The 19244-nt window shown below is 46.9% G+C and overlaps 1 protein-coding gene across 15 annotated transcripts in view; it reads right to left on the reverse strand.

Annotated features, from left to right (window-relative positions):
- Window positions 1–19244, reverse strand: part of NRXN3 (neurexin 3) — a 1789915-nt gene that overhangs the window by 1714306 nt on the left and 56365 nt on the right. For all 15 annotated transcript variants that reach the window (XM_053602374.1, XM_053602388.1, XM_053602378.1 and 12 more), the window contains exon 2: window positions 2165–3538. In XM_053602374.1, the coding sequence (XP_053458349.1) occupies window positions 2165–2873 (709 nt within the window). In that variant the 5' untranslated portion in view covers window positions 2874–3538. The remainder of the gene's footprint in view (window positions 1–2164; window positions 3539–19244) is intronic.

A 19244-nucleotide genomic window follows, 5' to 3' on the forward strand; every position in this document is an offset into this window, starting at 1 on the left:
AGTGCAGAGATTTTTTCTGCAGAAAAGTGCTGATCCAAACCTGCCCCAAGGAAATGAGTTCTTTTTAAACACAAAAATGCAATCAGGGATAATCAGTGAGTTAACAACACACTTGCAAACACCCTGGTCCCTAGAAAGGAAGAATGCTGGCTTTCAATGCAAGTTCTGAGAACAGAACAGATCCTCTGGGCGAAGGAGAAAACAAGTGATCATGTCAGCGTCTTCAGGCCGAACTTTCTCCACACCCAAGGAGCTTTGGAACAGCAGTCAGCTCCAGAAGGCACCTGCTTGTGAGAAGCACTTCAATAACCACATTCCCAAGAGTGTTTTTCTAAATCAGGGTTGCCTCTGCCCTACTTTCCCACCCCTTTTTCCAATGGGTTCAGGTGGGGGGAAAACAGAGGCCAAAAAAGGACGACAACACATGTGTCCAGCATCTCCCTTTCTGACAGCCCACCCACAGGAAGGGAGGGTGGACACCAGGGCAGCTCTCCCACAATAGCCAGAACACAACCCACCACAAGCCTTCCAGCTAGACCTCTTAGTTTCCAGCAGGTCCCACCTGGGACATAAATTTTGTTTTGACTTTTTAAAAAAATTGTTTTGAGCAGCCACTGGTAGGTAAAGTTCACATCAACCACAACCTGATTTAGGGATTGGGCTGTTCTGAAAAATGTTTAAGGAACAGCTGCAGATACAGTCCCTAATTGCAGGGCCCAAGGCAGTGGCGCCTTACCTGGATAAGGAGATCCTAGGAGTCAGTGGCAAGACACTCACCTACCCCCTCTCCCGGACCTCATCTCCCTTGACCTTGTACCTCATGGGTCTTGACCTTGATTACACATTGGAATTATGTGGAGAGTTTTAAAACTATACAGATGCTTGGATCCCACCCCCAGGGATTCTGAATTAGCTAGCCTGGGGTATTGAGGTTATATTGGGCACCACTGCACTGTAGCCTGGGTGACAGAGCAAGACCCTCTCAGAAGGAAGGGAAGGAAAGAAGTAAGTTATAAAACCTTCCCCAGGCAATCCTAATGTGCAGTCAAGGTGGAGAACCACACCTCCACCTCCATGAAGAGACTAGTATGGGACAGTAACCCCAAACCTCTCTAGAAGCATCCAGGACTTTACCCCCAAAAGGATGGGAAGAAAAATAACTTCCTTACCTCCTGTCATCCTAACCTCCCAACATGTGTGTACCCATACGGTCAATTCTCACAGTTTCTTACTTCAACAGACTCCTACTCAAATCTAAGCCTTTAGTGATTCCAAGAGTCCAAGAATTTGGATTTTAAGAATTTGTCAAATTGAAGCCTGTGCCACTTCTCTCAGATCTAATCTCAAGCAGTAAGAATTTGGTGAACAAGGAAGAGCAGCCCATGCCTTTGTGCACAAGACTCTCCTTCCCTTTCTCTGGGAAGTTGTGATTGAACTTGGGAGGTTCTCCAGGCCCCACTAAGCACTGTCAGCTCCCTGGGAGGGTTGGCTGAACCAGGCCCTACTCAATCTGTGCACCTCTTCACACTGATCTCAGTTCATGAAGAGGGCAGGAAACAGAATCAGTTCTAAACAGGAACCTTGGGAAAAGTCCTCATTGCTAGAACAAGAAGCAAGAAGGTCTTTCCCTAGAAGCCTCCTCCACCTTCCAGAAACCTCCCAGACAGTTGGTGGGGAAGGGGCAGAGTGAAAGGACTGGGTTTATAGCCCTGCAATCCACCCTCACTCTTCTTTGCACCAACATTCCTCCTGCTGGGGACTGTAAGGGTTAAGTGACGAGGAGTTCCTCATCAAGCCCTAAAGGGCTATGTCTCAAGGGGTCAGGACAGACAGAGACAGCCACTTTGTCAATTTCCATCTGCCCCATGTTGACCCTGCTAATCTGGACTACAGTGGAAGGGGCCGAGCTGTGGCACAGACTCTGCAGTGGACTCCATAGAACCCTTTAAGTTGAGTATAGAGCCTGTGGTTGAGTAGGCATTTTCCAGCTGAGATTTGATGGATTTCCCCTTGAGAGCAAGACAAGAGATTTCCACCACAACCCCTCAATTATTGAAAATGCAGCTGAAGGTGTGCTTCACTACAGAGCTGGTTCCTATCAGGAATCTTGGCCCCCACTCCATCCAGCAGGTAGGTCTCTAGCAAGAGAAGGAGAGGGCCTTACCTTCCGAGCAGAGCTTGCCACCATAGCCAGTGGTAGAACAGTCACAGGTAGGGTGGCCATCCAGGAGAAAGCAGATCCCACCATTCTCACAAGGACGCTCCCCACAGGGTTCCTCAGCCTCCAACTGGACACCCTGGCTTCCCAGAAGCCGAGGCTCTGAGTTGCCATACTTGAGATCCAGGATTAATCCCTTGAAGCTGGGCATAGCCTGTACTCCATCGAGGGTGAGGGCGGAAGGTCGTATGTCAGAAGGAACTCCACCGAGGAACAAGTCGCTGACCACATCCATGTGTGGCCGCTGGGGCTGCAACTCCCCAGCCCGGCCCTCGCCGTCCAGCACCAGCACCGAGCGCAGGTGGTCACGGCTCACCATGAGGAAGTGCCAGCTGCCATCATCCACCTGCTTGTCAGACAGCACGGAGGTCTCGGCGCAGTCCATGCTGAAGCGGAGCTGAACACGGCCGTCCACCAGGGAGAGGCAGAGGAAGTCACAGACGCCGCCATCATCCAGGTAGAGGAGCAGCCCCGTGGACACGTTGGTCTTGAACTGGAAACTCAGGTCGCTGCGTGTGCTGGCGTCCCAGCGGAGGTAGCGGGCCCACTGATTGGGGAGGCCCATGAACTCGAGGCCCAGGCAGAGCCCCAGCAGGGACCCCAGCACGATGCTCACCTTCAGGGTGAAGAAAACCGAGGGCAGGGTGAAGCTCATCGTGGCTGCGGGGACAGAGCCCGGAGGAACAGACAGGCCAGGCCTGTCCCTTGGCAGTGGAAGGGAGAGAGCAAGACGAGACAGAGACAGGGGACCGAGAGCACACAGAGGAAGTGGGCACACACAGGGTGAGGAGGGGGGGAGTGAAAAGGCCCCAGCTGGGCACACACGCAAGAAATTCAACGAAGAGGCAGAGGGAAAAGACAGGGCCAGGAGAAGAGGAGGCAGATCAGGTAGGAGAGTGGGGGCTAGAGTGGAGAGAACAGCCTCTTTCTCCAGGAAAAGATCTCAGCTATCCATGTGGATCCAGAGGCCTTGAATCACGGAGAAGGTGCCGGAAGCGGGGAGGAAGGCTTCAGCGATGCACTCCTTTCAAGGGACCCCAAGGACCCCAGCCAGGGGCCTGGGGAGGCGACTGGGGTTGGGGCACTACGAAGGAGGAGCTGTGAGTGGTGAGGTGAGCAGGTGAAAGGCAGAAACGGACCGAGGGCCAGTCCTGAAGTTCTACCTCCTAGCAGCAGTGGGCCGCAGGGAGAGGGCCAGCCAGACGCCTGGCACTCAGACAGAGCCGGGCCCAGGGCAGAGCGCAAGCAGACTCAGGTTTCATGGTGCAGCCAGAGGCAGTGCTGCCCATAACTCGCGTCTTAGGACTCGGGACAACAGACCTGTGGGAAGAAGTGGAGAGAAGGAGAGAAAGGTTAGGGCCATATAGGAGGAAAACATTGCATTCTATCTCCCAAGCATGATGGAGTGCTGACTTTCAGCCAGGCTACTCTCGCGATTCCAACAGCTCTTAGTAATTTAAACAAGAGGGTCGGCTGGTTGTCCAGAGCCACTGCAGGACCTTGAGCCTGGCTCCTAATGATGCGTTCGGTTTTCCCAAATGCAGAATGGTGACATATCCCCAAGGCCATGTAAGCACATTTTTATAATATTCATATCACTGGGGTTACACACCTACAATGTATTTTTAAGACAAGTACTAGCATTTTACACACTCAAGAAATGTATAAAAATCAGTGAAAATAGAAGCTGAGGAATGAGCAAAACACCTCCTCCCCCTTACTAATACTGGGGAAAATTTCCTACAGAAAAAATATGTGCTTTGAGGTATTAAAAAAAAAAAAAAAGGCTGAGTTTGAATCCTAGTTCCTATATAGGAAACTTTGAGAAAATTTCTTAACCTGTTTGAACTTCTATTTCCTCATTTGTAAAGTAGAGAAAATAGCCTCTTTCTAAGATGGAGAGGATTAAATGAGATCAGGTGTGAGAGGACCCGCGCAGGTGCCTGTGGTGTATACGTAGCAGGTAACCAGTAAATAAGCAGTTCCTTCTTACTTCTGGAACAGTGAGGAGTTGAAAGAGGGGTTGTTCGTGTGTGACTGCATATGTGTGAGTATATGTGTGTCTGTGGAGGGAGGGCAATGTGTAAAAACAAATACGAAAAGAAAAAATATGAAAACTGCAGAACATATGACAGCTGAGTAGTTAAGAAATGCCCACGACCTAGGGTATGTATTACATGTATTTTTTAATGGTTAGAAATTATCAGAAATGTAACAGCACCAGCCTGTTCTTAGCGAAGGACCTGACCCACCTGCCTGAATTCTCTGTTCAGATGCAGCAATGAGTGTAATTTCTAAGAGCGGTTTAAGCTGCTGTTCATTACTTGGCATATTTGATAATTCCCCACAGTCTCCATCAGAACATTACTATCACCTGTTTGATGATGACCGCATCGGCAGAGCTGGTTATTACCCTGGCTTTGAAGAGGAAGATGCTGTTCCTTAACCAGGAACAAACACCTGTTCCGAGTGAACAAACAAACCTGATCAAGAGGTAGATTAACTCCGTCCTAAGGAAAGCCTTTGTTCTATAAAAGCTTCTGACCAAGCAGCATTTCAGCAGGGGTCCTCAAACTTTTTAAACAGGGGGTCAGTTCACTCCCTCAGACCGTTGGAGGGCTGGACTATAGTTTAAAAAAATATATACTATGAACAAATTCCTATGCACACTGCACATATCTTATTTTGAAGTAAAAAAACAAAATGGGAACAAATACAATTTACCCTGCTGCATGTGGCCTGCGGGCCGTAGTTTTTGAGGACCCCTGCGAGAGCATGGCACAGGTACCCCCAGTGGTCCAAAGGCAGCTCAGCTGGAACCCAGACACAGGAGTGCGCTGTTGCCAACTCACACAGGCTCGTGAGAGCCAACTGCTCAAATTTCAGAAACTTTTGAGCTGGTCGATGCCATTCTGGAAGCATGAAATCAGCTAGGCTGGGGTTTTACTCTACAGCAATAGGCAGAGGCCATAAATCAGTGTCTTTGAGATTTAAGAAAAGAGGGGATAGAATAAGCCATGTAAATATATGGGTCAAGAATGTTCCAGAACAAGAATGTTTAAGAAGTAACAGTCAATGCAAAAGTGTTGAGGCTGGAGCAGGCTGGGATACTTGAAGAAGAGCAGGAGGTAGGTGCCACAGGAGGGGAGTGAGTGGAAGGCATGAAAGCAGAGGTAGAAAACCGGAGGCCAGGTCATAAGATCCTCACGATTTCTGAGGATGTGATTATTGTGTAAGGTGAGGCACACCAGCCAAGCCAAAGAGCAGCATCGCAGGGGAGAGAGGAGACCCTTCAGTTCAGCAGTTTGTTGAGATCCAGTTCATTCTGGACCAAAGCAGAGTAAGCCCTCCTCACCTCAAGGGCCTCACAGATGAGTGGGGGACATGTGCATTAAAGACAGTAGAGCACAGCAGTTAAGCCCGACTGCTCAGTGGGGGGCTCCCTGGAGGCAGCCATGGCTTCAGCACAGCACCTGCTACTGGGTCTGGGCTCAGAGCAGGAGCTCCAGAAACACTTATAGATAGAATGGATGGTGAAAACAGAAGCTGAAAAGCTTTCCTGTGGGTCAGTGGCCTCCATATGACCCCACTTCACACAGTGACAGCAATCCTGAGCCCCCATGCTTCTCTGATGCCAACCTCACAGCACCCCAAATGGCAAAGCAGCACATGCTTAGTGGCCTGAGAAATCCAGGAATTAAAAACCCTGCTGGCCAGAATATTCCCATCTGAGAGGACAGCACAGCACCTACCCAGCTGGCGGCCACTCTCTCCTGCCTGGCTAGGCCGTCCCTTCTGACCCTCATTCTTCCCCTCCAGCCCAGACCAGCACTGTACATACCAGCGACCCCTGCCCCACATCATGGGGGATGGAAAGGGCTGATTGAGGAAAACCAAGCTTGCTTTCCAGCACTCTCCAGGCAGAATCTGATTTCAGGAGTGGTCACGTCAGATCAGATTCATCTAGACTTGACACCTATGGTCTAACCACATTCTCTCCTAGAGCCCTTCCATTTCCTTCTTGGTTTTGGACATTCCCATGGCCTCTGGGAAATTACCAAAATGACCCAAAGCTAGAGATGACCTTACATTAAATATCGTAGGCCTCCTGCCAGCTGTCACTGGCATTTATCCTTCAGCCTTCTTTTGCCCTCTGGGAGGGTGTGTCAGGTTCAAGAAATGGGAAAGTGGAGGCCAGGGCACCCTCCTTACCCAGCTGACAAACCACCACCTTCTCTTGAGTCACAGGCGAGCCCAGGCTGCCACAGTCACGGGTGGTGGCCCAGAGCCTGCATGGAGGGACCAAGGTGGTGCAGAAGCTCAGAACACTTGTCTGGTATGTGGGAACCAAGCAAGAAAGGGAAAGAGAGTGACATTATCAAATTGCCAGCTAATTTACATACTGATCGAATGGCACACTTTTTATATGGGGTTCACATCTTTGTAAATGTCTCACCAGCCTTCTACTTGGGAGGCTGTGGGGTAGGTGGGGGGTGCACACAACTCTGACATGGGGGCTCTTTGCCACAAAGGGGTCTGAGAAGGTCTGGCTGCTATTTGCCCCACCTACCCCTCCTTCCAATTCCTTTGCTCCTTTTCCAACTACCATGGGGTTTTAGCTGAGTTTAAGACAGACTCAAAAAGAAGTCGAAACGTGTCTAGAACTGGGTTTGGTGTTAGAATTTATAATGAAGCCACAGTCTCCAGGCTGGCTGCACTTGCCAGTCCCTCCCCTCCTTCCTCTTCCCCCCACCCCCGCCCTAGGGCCTGCTCATTGTCTACCCTCACCAGCCTGCAATATCTCTCTAACAGTATGGCTCTCTGCTGGCTTTGCCCCTCATTCACTGTACCCCTCGCCCCACTTTGCAGGTAGATGATTTTCAGGTGGGGTTCATCTCAATCCCAAATCACATGACCCAGTTTAGACTATTAGGAAATTCTGATCTCCTGGCCAAAGTGATTAGTTTGAGTCAAATTAGAATTAATGCCAGAGAATTTTATTGGAATTACAGGGCAAAAACCCTCCTCTATTCTTACTATGTCATCAACTACTTAAGTCCAAACTTGATGACAAACACCATTGTTAGTTGTGCAATATGATCCATCTCCACCATTAGAGATGGTCTTGTCTAAGGATAAAGGCAACAAAGAAGACATAAGAGTCAAGAGATAGAGACAGATGTCTAGTGATATTGTTAACACCTTGATCTAGCTAGACTTGAAGCCAAATCAATCCTAATAGTTTCATTACATGAACCAAAGCTTTTTTTTTTCTTAAGTAACACTGAATTGGATTGTGACCAAATTCCTGACTGATACACTTCTAATATTGGAGCATCAAAAACCTTGTCAATAACAAATCAATAGAAGCTTCCATTTCATATAGCCTCCCATACCTGGAAGACCTCCCCTCAGTAACTCAAGACTCACATCTTACCTTCACCATCAATGCTCCGCATTCCCACTTGCCCATGTACTTGAGCAGAGGCATAGGATACAGGCATGCTACTTCTTACCCTGTGAACTTTAGAGATGGATGGAGGCTTGTTCTTACACAACAGTTCTCAGAAATTTGTTCCCTCAAGTAAACCACAGCCCTCCTGACCACAACCATAGGGCAGCCTCTTACACTCAGTGCTCTTTGCCTTAGTATAACAGCAAAAGCTCTACTTCAGGGAGGGAAAGGAGGAAAAGGCATGAGTTCCCTCAAAGATATGAAAATATCTCAGGGTAATGGCAAAGAACATAGGCTTTGGAGTCAGGCAGAGCTGCATTTAACCCAGACTGTCCTTACTATGGCTATTTAACCTTAGGCAACTCTCCTGAGTCTTTGTTCATCAAAAAAAAAAAAAAAAAGAGAATGATAATACCAATCTCATAAGTAGTTTTGAACTTTATTTTATATATCTATCTATATATATAATATATATTTATATATAGTTAGATAAATATATATATTTAGATATATATTTTATATAAAAATATATATTTTTCATATTTTTTATTTTTTATATATATTTTATATAAAAATATATATATTTTTTAGAGACCAAGTCTCACTTTTATCCCCCTCGGTAGAGTGCTATGGCATCACAGCTCACAGCAACCTCCAGCTCTTGGGCTTAGGCGATTCGCTTGCCTCAGCCTCCTGAGTAACTGGGACTATAGGCGCCCGCCTCAGTGCCCGGCTATTTTTTGTTGTTGTTGCAGTTTGGCCGGGGCCAGGTTTGAACTAACCACCCTCAGTATATGGGGCCAGCACCATTCACTGAGCCACAGGCACCACCCAGAACTTTATCATATTTTTAAATGTACAGAAGTACAACTACTTATCGAAAATCGTGTTAGTGGTATTTACTAAAGCTAAACATTTGTACCACATGACAATTCTCCTCCTAGGTATATACCAACAGAAATGCTTACATAGGTCTGACTGAAGACATTCATGAGAATGTTCATAGCAGCACTCTTCTTAATAGTTCAAACCTAGAAAATCGCCCAATATCCATTTGCAGATAAATTGTAGTCTACTCACACAAAATACTATACAGATTTGAGGATGACTGGCCTTCAGATAGAAGGGTGGGTGAATTTCATAAAAACAACATTAAGCAAAAGAAGGGATGAAGGAATTCTGTTTCTTGTTCCTTGTTCTCAGTGACGTGCAGTGAGCTCAGCCTGAAAATGCATTGACTGAGCTGTACACTTACATGTACGTGTGCTTTTCTATATGATTCTTTTGTTCAATAAAACAACTTAATATATTTCCCGACACTTACACATGTTAATCTATTCTTTTCATTATGTCATCTGAAGAAGAGTTTTAAAGAAAATTATTTACTGGTCTCTGTTTGGAGGCTAAACTCCCTACTTAGAGTTCCCAAAGTCAAAACCGACCTCTCTTCTAGAAAAATAGGGGTCTACATCCACTAGGGTCTACAATAGAGAGCTCATGATCCTTCTCTCTCCTCACCCACTCCATAGCCCAGTTCTCTCTTCGATAATTTTGTCATGTCAAAGAACACCACCCTGCTTCCATCTTCTCTTCCTCCCCTGAAATCTTCTGAGCAGTTTCTAGTCTGTCATCGAGGAAACTGCCACCCCTGGTTCAGCACCTCTAATCCCTCAGGACCTCTATTCCAGTCTGTAAAATGACACACAGAGAAGGACTTCTGAAGTTAAGGGACTAGAGATGAAGAAAGAAAGGAAAAGACTTTTTTTTAATTTTTTTTTTGAGATTTTATTTTATTTATTTATTTTGTTTGTTTTTGTTTTTTATTGTTGGGGATTCATTGAGGGTACAATAAGCCAGGTTACACTGATTGCAATTGTCAGGCAAAGTTTTTGGCACTGGCTGGGTTTGAACCACCTCCGGAATATGGGGCCGGCGCCCTACTCCTTTGAGCCACAAGCGCCATCCAAGGAAGAGACTTTTTTTAAAAACCTTGAACTATAACGTTTTTACTTTGCTAGAAAAAAATAGCTTTCCATAAGAACTAAGAACTGGTCATGGCAGGCTAATTTAAATTCCTTTTCTGTTAAGAATACTAACCTATTACTGTAGAAATGCACAGGAGTTGTACATGGACCTCAGCTGATCTCCTGCTAGAAGGGCTGTGACTTACAATAAAGAAGACTTGACACAGGCTTAACAACAGCATTCGAGGAAGTTGCGAGCCCAGAGGGGGTTAGGTCCTGGGGGAAGGCTGGATCCTACACTACCCATTTTCACTGAGAGCCCAGATGATGATGCAGAGAGCCCCCCACACCTCCCACAGTGACATCTGTGGACGAATGACACTGAGATGAGAGGTGGTATGTGTACCAGACAAGGCCCCCAGGATCCCAAGAAGTCATGGTAGGCTTAAACTTCAGCCTATATCCAATAAGACGAAAGTATAGGAAGATAAATGCAAAGTTATTCAACTTGATCCTCCAATATAAACAACTCAGAAGGTAAAATTTGTAGCTCTACAGTAAACAAGAATTGAGAAATAAAATAGGTAAAATGGTGCATGTGTGTGTGTCTGCCAGATAACCTAAAGCAATTCTAGACTGTATTAATTGAAATATAACTTATACAAAAAAGGGAATAATGATGTGTGTTCATCTGGTGCTGGTCACTGAATTTTTGTTCTGAGCCATAATCTTTGAGAAAGGTAATCTGGAAAATAGTGAATGGAATGGAAAAGAAATTTTTTCATTCATTTCTTTATAACAACGGAGCACTCATGATCCAGACATAAAGGTAAACAAAAAGTAGCTCAAACCCTGTAAGGCACATGCCAGTGGAGAGGAAAGACGTGAGCCTGAATAATATAAGGAGGCAGAGCAGGGTAAGAGGCAGACCTGGCTGGGTGTGGGCTTGACATGGCAGTGGTCAGTCTCCAGGGTCCTAAGTAGAACACTGGTGCTGGGATAAGTGCACCTCCCATGGAGACAGGGTAGTATACTGGTTAAAGACACAAGCTCTGGAGCCAGACTTTGTGGGTTCAAATCCCAGACCTACCACTTGCTGCCTGTGTGACCTTAGACAAGTCACTTATCCTCTCTGCGCCTCAGTTGATGCCTCATCCGTAAGGTGGAAGTATTAGTCAGTCACATAGCACAAGTTATGAGTCAAAGCCCTTAGAATGGTCCAAATAAATGTCAGCTGTCACTGCTGCTGCTGTTCACTGTCACCCTTGATGCTCTTTATTTCATCCTAGTGGTATAGCTTATGTTGGTATCTCAGGCCTGCTTAAGGAGAGTCAGCTGGATAGATGGGCCTTTTTTCAATTTCATTCCAATGTTACAGACAACGTGAAGAGTCCCACCAGAGTCTCTGCATAGGAGAAACTTTCAGAGGTATGAGGGTATGTGGACTAGCAGGGGCAACAAAGCAGGACCAAGAGCAGTATCTTCAGGAGTCTGAGCAGCCTTAAATTAGAAGAAAAATCCCACAGGCTTTTCGTTACCTTCCAGGATAGAATTTCAGCTAGTGAATGGAAGTTCCGCGAAGAGTATTTCTGTCTTTACCTGGGAAATGGACTACCTCCAGATGAAGTGGGCTCTCAGACTCTGAGGAAACCCCAAAGAGGCAGTACACCTTTGGGGGCTGCATATGCAATACTAAATAGTTCTATGCATGGAACGTGATAGAGTTCAGAGCGATGAGAGATGGCTCTGGGCTGGTATGATCAGGGGAGGTTTCTCAGAAGAAGGAAATTTGCAAACAGGGCATAGCAAGTAGAGAGGTGAAGTCTGTTGTTGGGGAAAAGCCATTAGACTGGGAGTCAGAACCAAACTGACTTTCCACCATCAGCCCAGAGACATATGGAAAGCTCTGTGGCCTACCCAATGTTTCATTCTCCTGTAAATTGGGGAAAACAGTGAACACACCTTCCAGGACATGGACATCAAAGACCACACAGAGTAAGGGAGTAATCATGCCTTCTGCCAGGCCTTGATGGCCGCCTAAGGTTCACCCCAAATGCAACTCACAGTATTAGTCTCCTAACACCTCTACACCATCCCCCAGGACCCCTGAGTTATATATCTAGCTGGCAAAAACCAACAACAACAAACTCTTTCCACAGACCACAGAACACAGAACACAGAACACAGGCCTTGCAAGGCACTGGCAGGGTCTCCAGCATCCCTGGTGCCACCCGGAACCCAAGAAGCCTTGGTCATTCACTCTTCAGCCTCCTGCCTTCTCTCCTCTCCACCCCTTCTCCCAGCCTGGAATCCCCAGCCATGGGTTGGAAAGCCATCTGGCTGCTGGGAGAGTTAATAATTTATAATGAAGATAATCACCCTTCAAGATCCTCGCCTCTTGGGAGCATTAAAAAAGATTCAATTGAAAGCCAGTGAGTTCTTTACATGAGGGGATGGGGAAGGAGAGAGGAGGGGGTTGGGGAAAGAGAGGCAATCGGGTGGGAAAGGGGGGGAAATGAACTAGGTGCTTAGCCATCTTCCCCCCCAAAGGGGATGGGGGGAGGAAAATTATTCAGCCCTAGAAGACAATCTTATCCAGCTTCCGCAACACTGGCCCAGCAAGAGTGCAATTTACGAGTCTTTTCTCCAGCCAACTCTCTCTACACAAAGAGGGAAAAAAAATCAAACACATGTAAAAGAAGGGGAGAAAACACAGACAAGAGAAAATAAGCCTGCCCAGTAATCATGTCTGGGGCTGCTGGGAGGGCTCTCTCTGTTCTCTTTCCAGGACACAGTAAAGCCCCCACTGTGCTAATTATCCCCATTACTTGACAAATTCTCCATTAACGAAGCACAAGGTGCCAGAGCTGGCAGGAGGAGAGCAGAATGGACTGGAAGAGGCTCTGGACAGACTCAAGCTGTGCAGACCTGGAGCAGACAGTCCCAAGCTTCACCCCGGGTGAACATGGCCCCAGCACAGCCTATCCACATGGTGCACCTTGGAGGTGAGAGGTACAGACAGGGACAGGGGGTGACCCCCAGGGCTATCCCCAGGAAGGTTACAGTGAGGGCGAGCACTGAGCCCCACTGCAGGAGCAGATGAGGGGCAGCCTCATGAGTGGGTATAGTGAGGACCAACGCCAATGACAATATGGCCTCCTGTGACTCTGGAGAGCCACCGGAAAGATGGCTACACAGTTCTTCCCATATACACAGCTTTCAAAAATAGCAGCAAATACTCACAGCACACCTGCTCTGTACAAGGCACAATGTTGAGTGTGTTACACGTGAAGTAATTCAGTCTCTACAAAAACTCTAATGAAGGAGGAACTATTATCCCTATTTTGGAGATGAGTAAACTGAGGCCTCTAAAAGATCAAGTCATTTTCCCCAGATCACACTGCTGCCAAGGGGCAGATCTCACTTCCAAGATGAAATAAAAAGAAGAAATAACTATCATGCCAAAAAAGGGCCATGGCCACGTTTCGCCTCCTCATTGAACAAATTTTGCCCTCAAGCATGAGGACATTAAGTTCATCATTCAAAACACAGTAGAGGCCACAGCCATCAGGGACATTGCTGAAACAAGTGTTTCAATGCCTATGTGCCCCCCAAGTATATATGAAACCACATTACTATGTAAGGGGTGCCATCTACAACAAGGTAGTCGGGAATGGCTGCTCTTGTGAAGCCTGGAAGCACCAATCACCTTTACCCCAATTTCAACCAAGATGCTACTTCCTACCCTGACTACTGAAGAAAATCTATACTCCGGGGGACAAAAAGGAAATGGAAATTATACTTTCAAGGAATGAATGAATGGATAAATGGCAGAACCAGGCCTGGCCCAGAGTTAATGCCATGCCCCCCACCAGTCCGCCACCTCTCCTCCACCTCGGGCTCCCTGGAGTTTCCTGACCCTCTGACAGGACATTCGAGTTTTGGCCCCGAAACCCAAGACGTCACAAGAGAGCTGCAGCTATGCTCTGATCAGGTGACTACACCAGTGTTTCTTATCTCCTGGGCAACATACCGTCCTGCCGACAGGGCTCCCCACTTCCCACCTTTGCTCCACTCGGAATATTTTCCACACAGCAGTCAGAGTGACCTTTTTAAATTGAAGTCATCACTCCTTTATTCAAAAGCCTCCAGTGATTTTTGACATCCTCAGAATGAAAGCCAAAGTCCTCCCTGCTGTCAACAAGACCCTACATGGCCTGGCCCCGGCTACATCTCCAGTTTCATCTGTAACTTCTGTTCCCCACATTCACTGTGCCACCTCCTTGGCATTCTCAGGATCACTAAGGGCAGTCCAACCTCAGAGTCTTTGCGGTTGCTATTCCTGCTACTTCGAATGCTCTTCCTCAAACCTCCTTTCCTGCAGGTCCCCAGCATCTCCTATGCCTGAAGCAGCTTTGGGGTACCAGCTAGCCCCTCTAGCCTTCTCTCTTTCCGTAATTGTGTGGGGAAACTGTGCCCCTCATTTGTCTGTTGATTGCCTTGCAACTGAGAACAGGAGATGCAGGTCTTCCCATCAAACAACCAGACCGCAGCCATGCCCACTGCTCAGGAAGCCACCACCTGAGAGACAGAGGTGACCGGAGGAAATGGATCTAAGATAGTCAGGTGAAACTGGCATTCCTGTGAATTGCCAAGGAGGGCTGGATACTGGCCAGGCGCAGTGGCTCACACCTGTAATCCCAGCACTCTGGGAGGCTGAGGTAGGTGGATTGCCTGAGCTCCAGAGTTTGAGACCAACTGGAGCAAGAGCAAGACCCTGTCTCTACTAAAAATAGAAAAGCTAGCCAGGCATGGTTGTAGGCATCTGTAATCCCAGCTACTCAGGAGGCTGAGGCAAGAGGATCCCTTAAGACCAAGAGTTTGAGGTTATGGTGAGCTGTGATGCCACACCCAGTCTTTTGGCTGGGTTAGGATTAGGGTTAGGGTTAGGTGTGGGCACAGAGTGAGATTCTGTCTCAAAACAAAAAAAAAGAGGGCTGGGTAAGGCAGGCACACTGGGTGTCTATGACTGACTGTGCCAAGCACCATACCCACCACCCTTCCATGGTCTGTAAGCTGCTAATACTTGCCCTGGCCTGGGAGCGTCCCAAGAGTGTCCCCTAGCTGTGTCTTTTCTTTGCTACCATCTTTCTTTTCTTTCTGCCCCCTGTGTTTATGCGTCTCTATATCTGTAGGGGTACCCAATGACCCCACCTATTGCAATACCCCTAGCTGCCCACTGACCATTCCCCCAACACCAACCCCTACAGGATATATCTCGTTTCCAACGCTCACACTCTGTCCTATAGAGACGCATAAACACAGGAGGCAGAAAAAAAAGAAAGATGGTAGCAAAGAAAAGACACAGCTAGGGGACACTCTTGGGATGTTCCCAGGCCAGGGCAAGTATTAGCAGCTTACAGAGCCTGGAAGGGTGGTGGGTATGGTGCTTGGCACAATCATAGACACCTGTTTGCTGACTGGACTATGGCAGGGAAGCAGATGGAAGTTAACAGGGCAAGGGAGAGACCTCCAAGTCAGACCACTGGCAGACCATTAGCAGTCCACTGACGGTGTAACAGGGCACAGCTGCCCCTCCGTGAAGACAAAGACTATCAGAGCTGGAGGGGACAGGGATGATCACCCAGCCCAAATGCCTCATTCTGCAGTTGAAGAAGGAAGGACCCCAGGGATTCGTAAATAAGGGTGCAAGTTCAAACATTTGAGCAGTGCCACAAATGGCACTGGAGCCCAGATGTCAGGACCCTATGACCAGGGCTTTTTCAATTAGAACAGGGCTTTCCTTCCTGAAGACACTTATTTTTCCAAGGGGGAAAAAAATAAACAAAGAAAATAAATAGTGCCCTGAACCCCCAAATACAAGACAGTTTAAAGCACAGTGGCTACGTAGAAGTGGGAGGTGGAATCTTGCTTCCTGGTCTCCCCTTGACTGCTACAGTGGTTTTTGAGATTTTATAGTATGAAACCCTAGAGTCCCAAAGACCATAGTTTCAAAACCACTGTATCATGCCAACCTCAATGTTTGAAGGGCTATCCCTAGAATTTCCTACTTCCTCCTCAAAAACCTCAAGGGAACCAGCATTTATACAGACCTTTTCTGAACACATTTTCCTTTTTGCTCATAGTGGCCTGGGGCTGAGTCTTAGAGCTTTTGCACCCCTCAAAGGTCAAAGCATGAAGGTAAATTGTTAAATACCCACACAGGAGACTCATCTCTTGAGGTTACCCCTCTCTTCACAAAACTGGATTCTCAGCTCAGAGCTCTCCCACTTAGGAGCTGTGTAACCTCTGGCAATTAATTAATGTCCCTAAGCCTCGGTGTTCTCCTGTATAAAATGGGAGAGGTAATATTAGTCCTTACATCAAAAGGGTGTTGTAAGGATTCAGTGTAGGGGAAATTGCAAGTGAGGTTCCTGTCACAGAGACCAGCCCATGGCAAGCAGTCAGTACCTATCAGCCATCACCATTTTCATCATGGCTACTTCCCTGTCCACCTTTTCACAGTATAATTTTGTTGTGGGAAATCTCACCCATCATGTTGTGTAGCAGTTTGATTATATTAATGGACCAATTCTTCACTCCTCCCCATCTTTGTACCTTTGCAATTTAATATTACTTTGGCCCCGACCTTGGCACTAAGCTCGGACATGTGGCCTTCTTTGGCTGAATGCAATATTAGCAAAAATGACACACACACACACCACACACACACACAGGGTTGAGACATAGTTGCAAATCTCCTGCTTGCTCCCTCTTGCTCCTTTGCCACAAGAACATGCCCAAGCTCACCTCCTATAGGACAAGACCCCGGGAAGAGAACTATCACCCCACTTTCCTGACCAAGCTTTAAGATCTAGGAGGATCTAGAGCCCCAATCCTGGGGAAGCTAAGGAAAGAAAGCCCACGTCCTTCCCTCCAAATTGACCATGAGCACTTACTATACCCCAGGATGCGGGCCAACCTCATCGGCTTCAGTGTGACTGCCTATTCTGAAGGACATCACCACAGAGAACAGGAACGATGGGACGCTGGAGAGAGCCAGGTGCTGTGGCAAGTCACTGAGCCAGCACAGCTACCGGGTACTGTGAGTTGAGCATGGGAAACAGTCTGCAAGGAAACCATCACATGCTCCATGCACAGGGAGAACCAACAGGTACCAAGTACATACAGTAATGACCTGATGAGTCTCATTAAAAACAGGAGGCACGGGCGGTGCCTGTGGCTCAGTAGGTAGGGCGCCGGCCCCATATACCGAGGGTGGCGGGTTCAAACCCGGCCCCAGCCAAACTGCAACCAAAAAATAGCCGGGCGTTGTGGTGGGCGCCTGTAGTCCCAGCTACTCGGGAGGCTGAGCAAGAGAATCGCTTAAGCCCAGAAGTTGGAGGTTGCTGTGAGCTGTGTGTGGCCACAGCACTCTACCGAGGGCCATAAAGTGAGACTCTGTCTCTACAAAAAAAAAAACAGGAGGCACTAGTGTGTGTAGAGTAACTCTCTCATCTAATGACAAGGAAGGTAGGAATGGTTTTTTTCAACTCCCTTTGTCATAAGAAGAAAGTGAGGCTTAGAGACAGAAAATGGTTTTTTAGGGTCATAGAATCAGCAAGTGATATAATTGAATCTTAAATTCAAGCACTTAGTAAGTCCCCCATTTTTATCATTATGCCACGCTGAGTAGCATTATATTGCTGTTTCCAGGATCTGTTAGATCAGGGAGGTAAACAGGAATACATGAATTTTCCTTTCACAGGTCCATAGCATACTTCACTCCTCAATCATGATTCTGGAATATCCAGAGGGAGCCTCAGGATCCTTCTTAACCCAACAGTCCAGAGTGGTGCCACCTATCCATCGGTTGCAAGAGGGCTCATTCTGTGGTAATTAAACATGTTTGAATGGCACACCTATGCCAGACTCTGGCTGATAATCTAGAATTCAGATCATTCAAATGCAGTTTTCATCATCCTTGAAAGGTAGACAGTTCCAGTTATATCCTTTCTCTACAAATTTTTAGGTTTTACTTAACAGTAAAAATATTTTAAAGTTTTTAAAATGAAAAATTAGTATGTTTTTCAAACCTAAGTCTCAAAAAATTAACTATTCTGTCAGCCTGGCTTCAACTTCAGGTCTTACTGGTAATTCTGGAATGTTTATGGTCCTCTGTTTATGATACATTATTTACAAGCAGGGCTAATACAACCTGCAATTTTGCATTAGTTTTCCCACTTTCCTCATTAGCACCTATTTATATATTAGCTTTAAAAAATGCACTATGCTAGAAAGGTAACAAAACTACATCTCTTTTTTAAAATACCCTGGTAAGCCAGGATAGGCATTTGTGAATCCAGGTTAGGTAAGTCTTTATATAGAGAGAGATATAAAGCATGTGTGTGTGTGTGTGTGTGTGTGTATGCGCACGTGCACAAAGGTGAGGTTTACAAGAGGAAGTCAAGAGGTCACAAACTCCACTTCATTCAACACAACTCACACTTATTCATTCATCAAACAAACTTCCAATAAATGCCTGCTAATTTCTAGGCACCCTGCAAGGCTCTGGATGGACACTTAAAGAATGAGCAGTTTAGCCGGACCAGGCCACAGGCGAGGCATCCCAGCAGAGGGAAAGTGATGAGCAAAGATAGTGGGATCTGAGAGATCAGGAGGGCGCTCAGAATCCGTAGAAGGTCCATCTAGCTGGAATGCAAGGTGGGTGGGAGGGAAGAGTAAGAAAAATTGTGAGGCTAAGACATCATATTGAGGGCAGAGTTCCAAAAGGTCATGGTGCCACGCTAATGAGGTCTGGGGGACCTGTTGAGGGATTTTAAACAAAGAAAGTGATGAGACAAAGTCTGTGTGTCAGATGGCATGAGACCTGGTTTTGAAAAGAATACATCAAGACACAGAGAGATCAATTAGGAGGCCATGGCCTTTATCCAGGGGAGACATAAGAGGGGCCTGAACGTGATCCCTGTACCACCTATGGCCATTCTCCACACACCCAAATAGCCAGGTTGCCTCAGCACCTGAGACCGCATTCTATCCAGGTGTATAATCCCAAAGAGGCAGGTATAAAGCAGCTAGCAGCGCCTTTTCTAGACTCAGACAGAGCCTTACCCTGGAACCACCTGATTTTCAGAATTTCTGATCCTGTCTTATGCCCACATGTCCAGCCCTTACAACCTCGGGCCACATCCCTGCACAAGCCAGTCCCTCTGTTTCCTCATCTCCCAGGGAGACAGTTATCCTGGATGCTTCAAATCCTCCCTGCAGTACAGGGTACCCCATGAGTAGTGGACAAATGTAGAAGCTTAGCAAGTGCCGCCCAGTCCTGAAACCTGAGCACCCACCTCCAGCATCACTGGTATAAAGGATGACCAGATGTTTGAACCCATTGAGTACTCCAAAAAGCATCCATTCCATCCCAAGTACAGGGGAGGAAACACCATTACATCTGACGCAAGTGCATCTTGGTCACCAGAATTAGTCTAAACCCACATTTCCCAAAATGTTCCCCTTAGCAAACCAGTCTCACGAGATCCTCTAAAAGCAAAAAGAGAAAGGAAAGAAAAATATGGTTAATACGTTGCGG

Source organism: Nycticebus coucang, chromosome 9, assembly GCF_027406575.1.
Source record: "Nycticebus coucang isolate mNycCou1 chromosome 9, mNycCou1.pri, whole genome shotgun sequence".
NCBI classification, from domain to species: domain Eukaryota; kingdom Metazoa; phylum Chordata; class Mammalia; order Primates; family Lorisidae; genus Nycticebus; species Nycticebus coucang.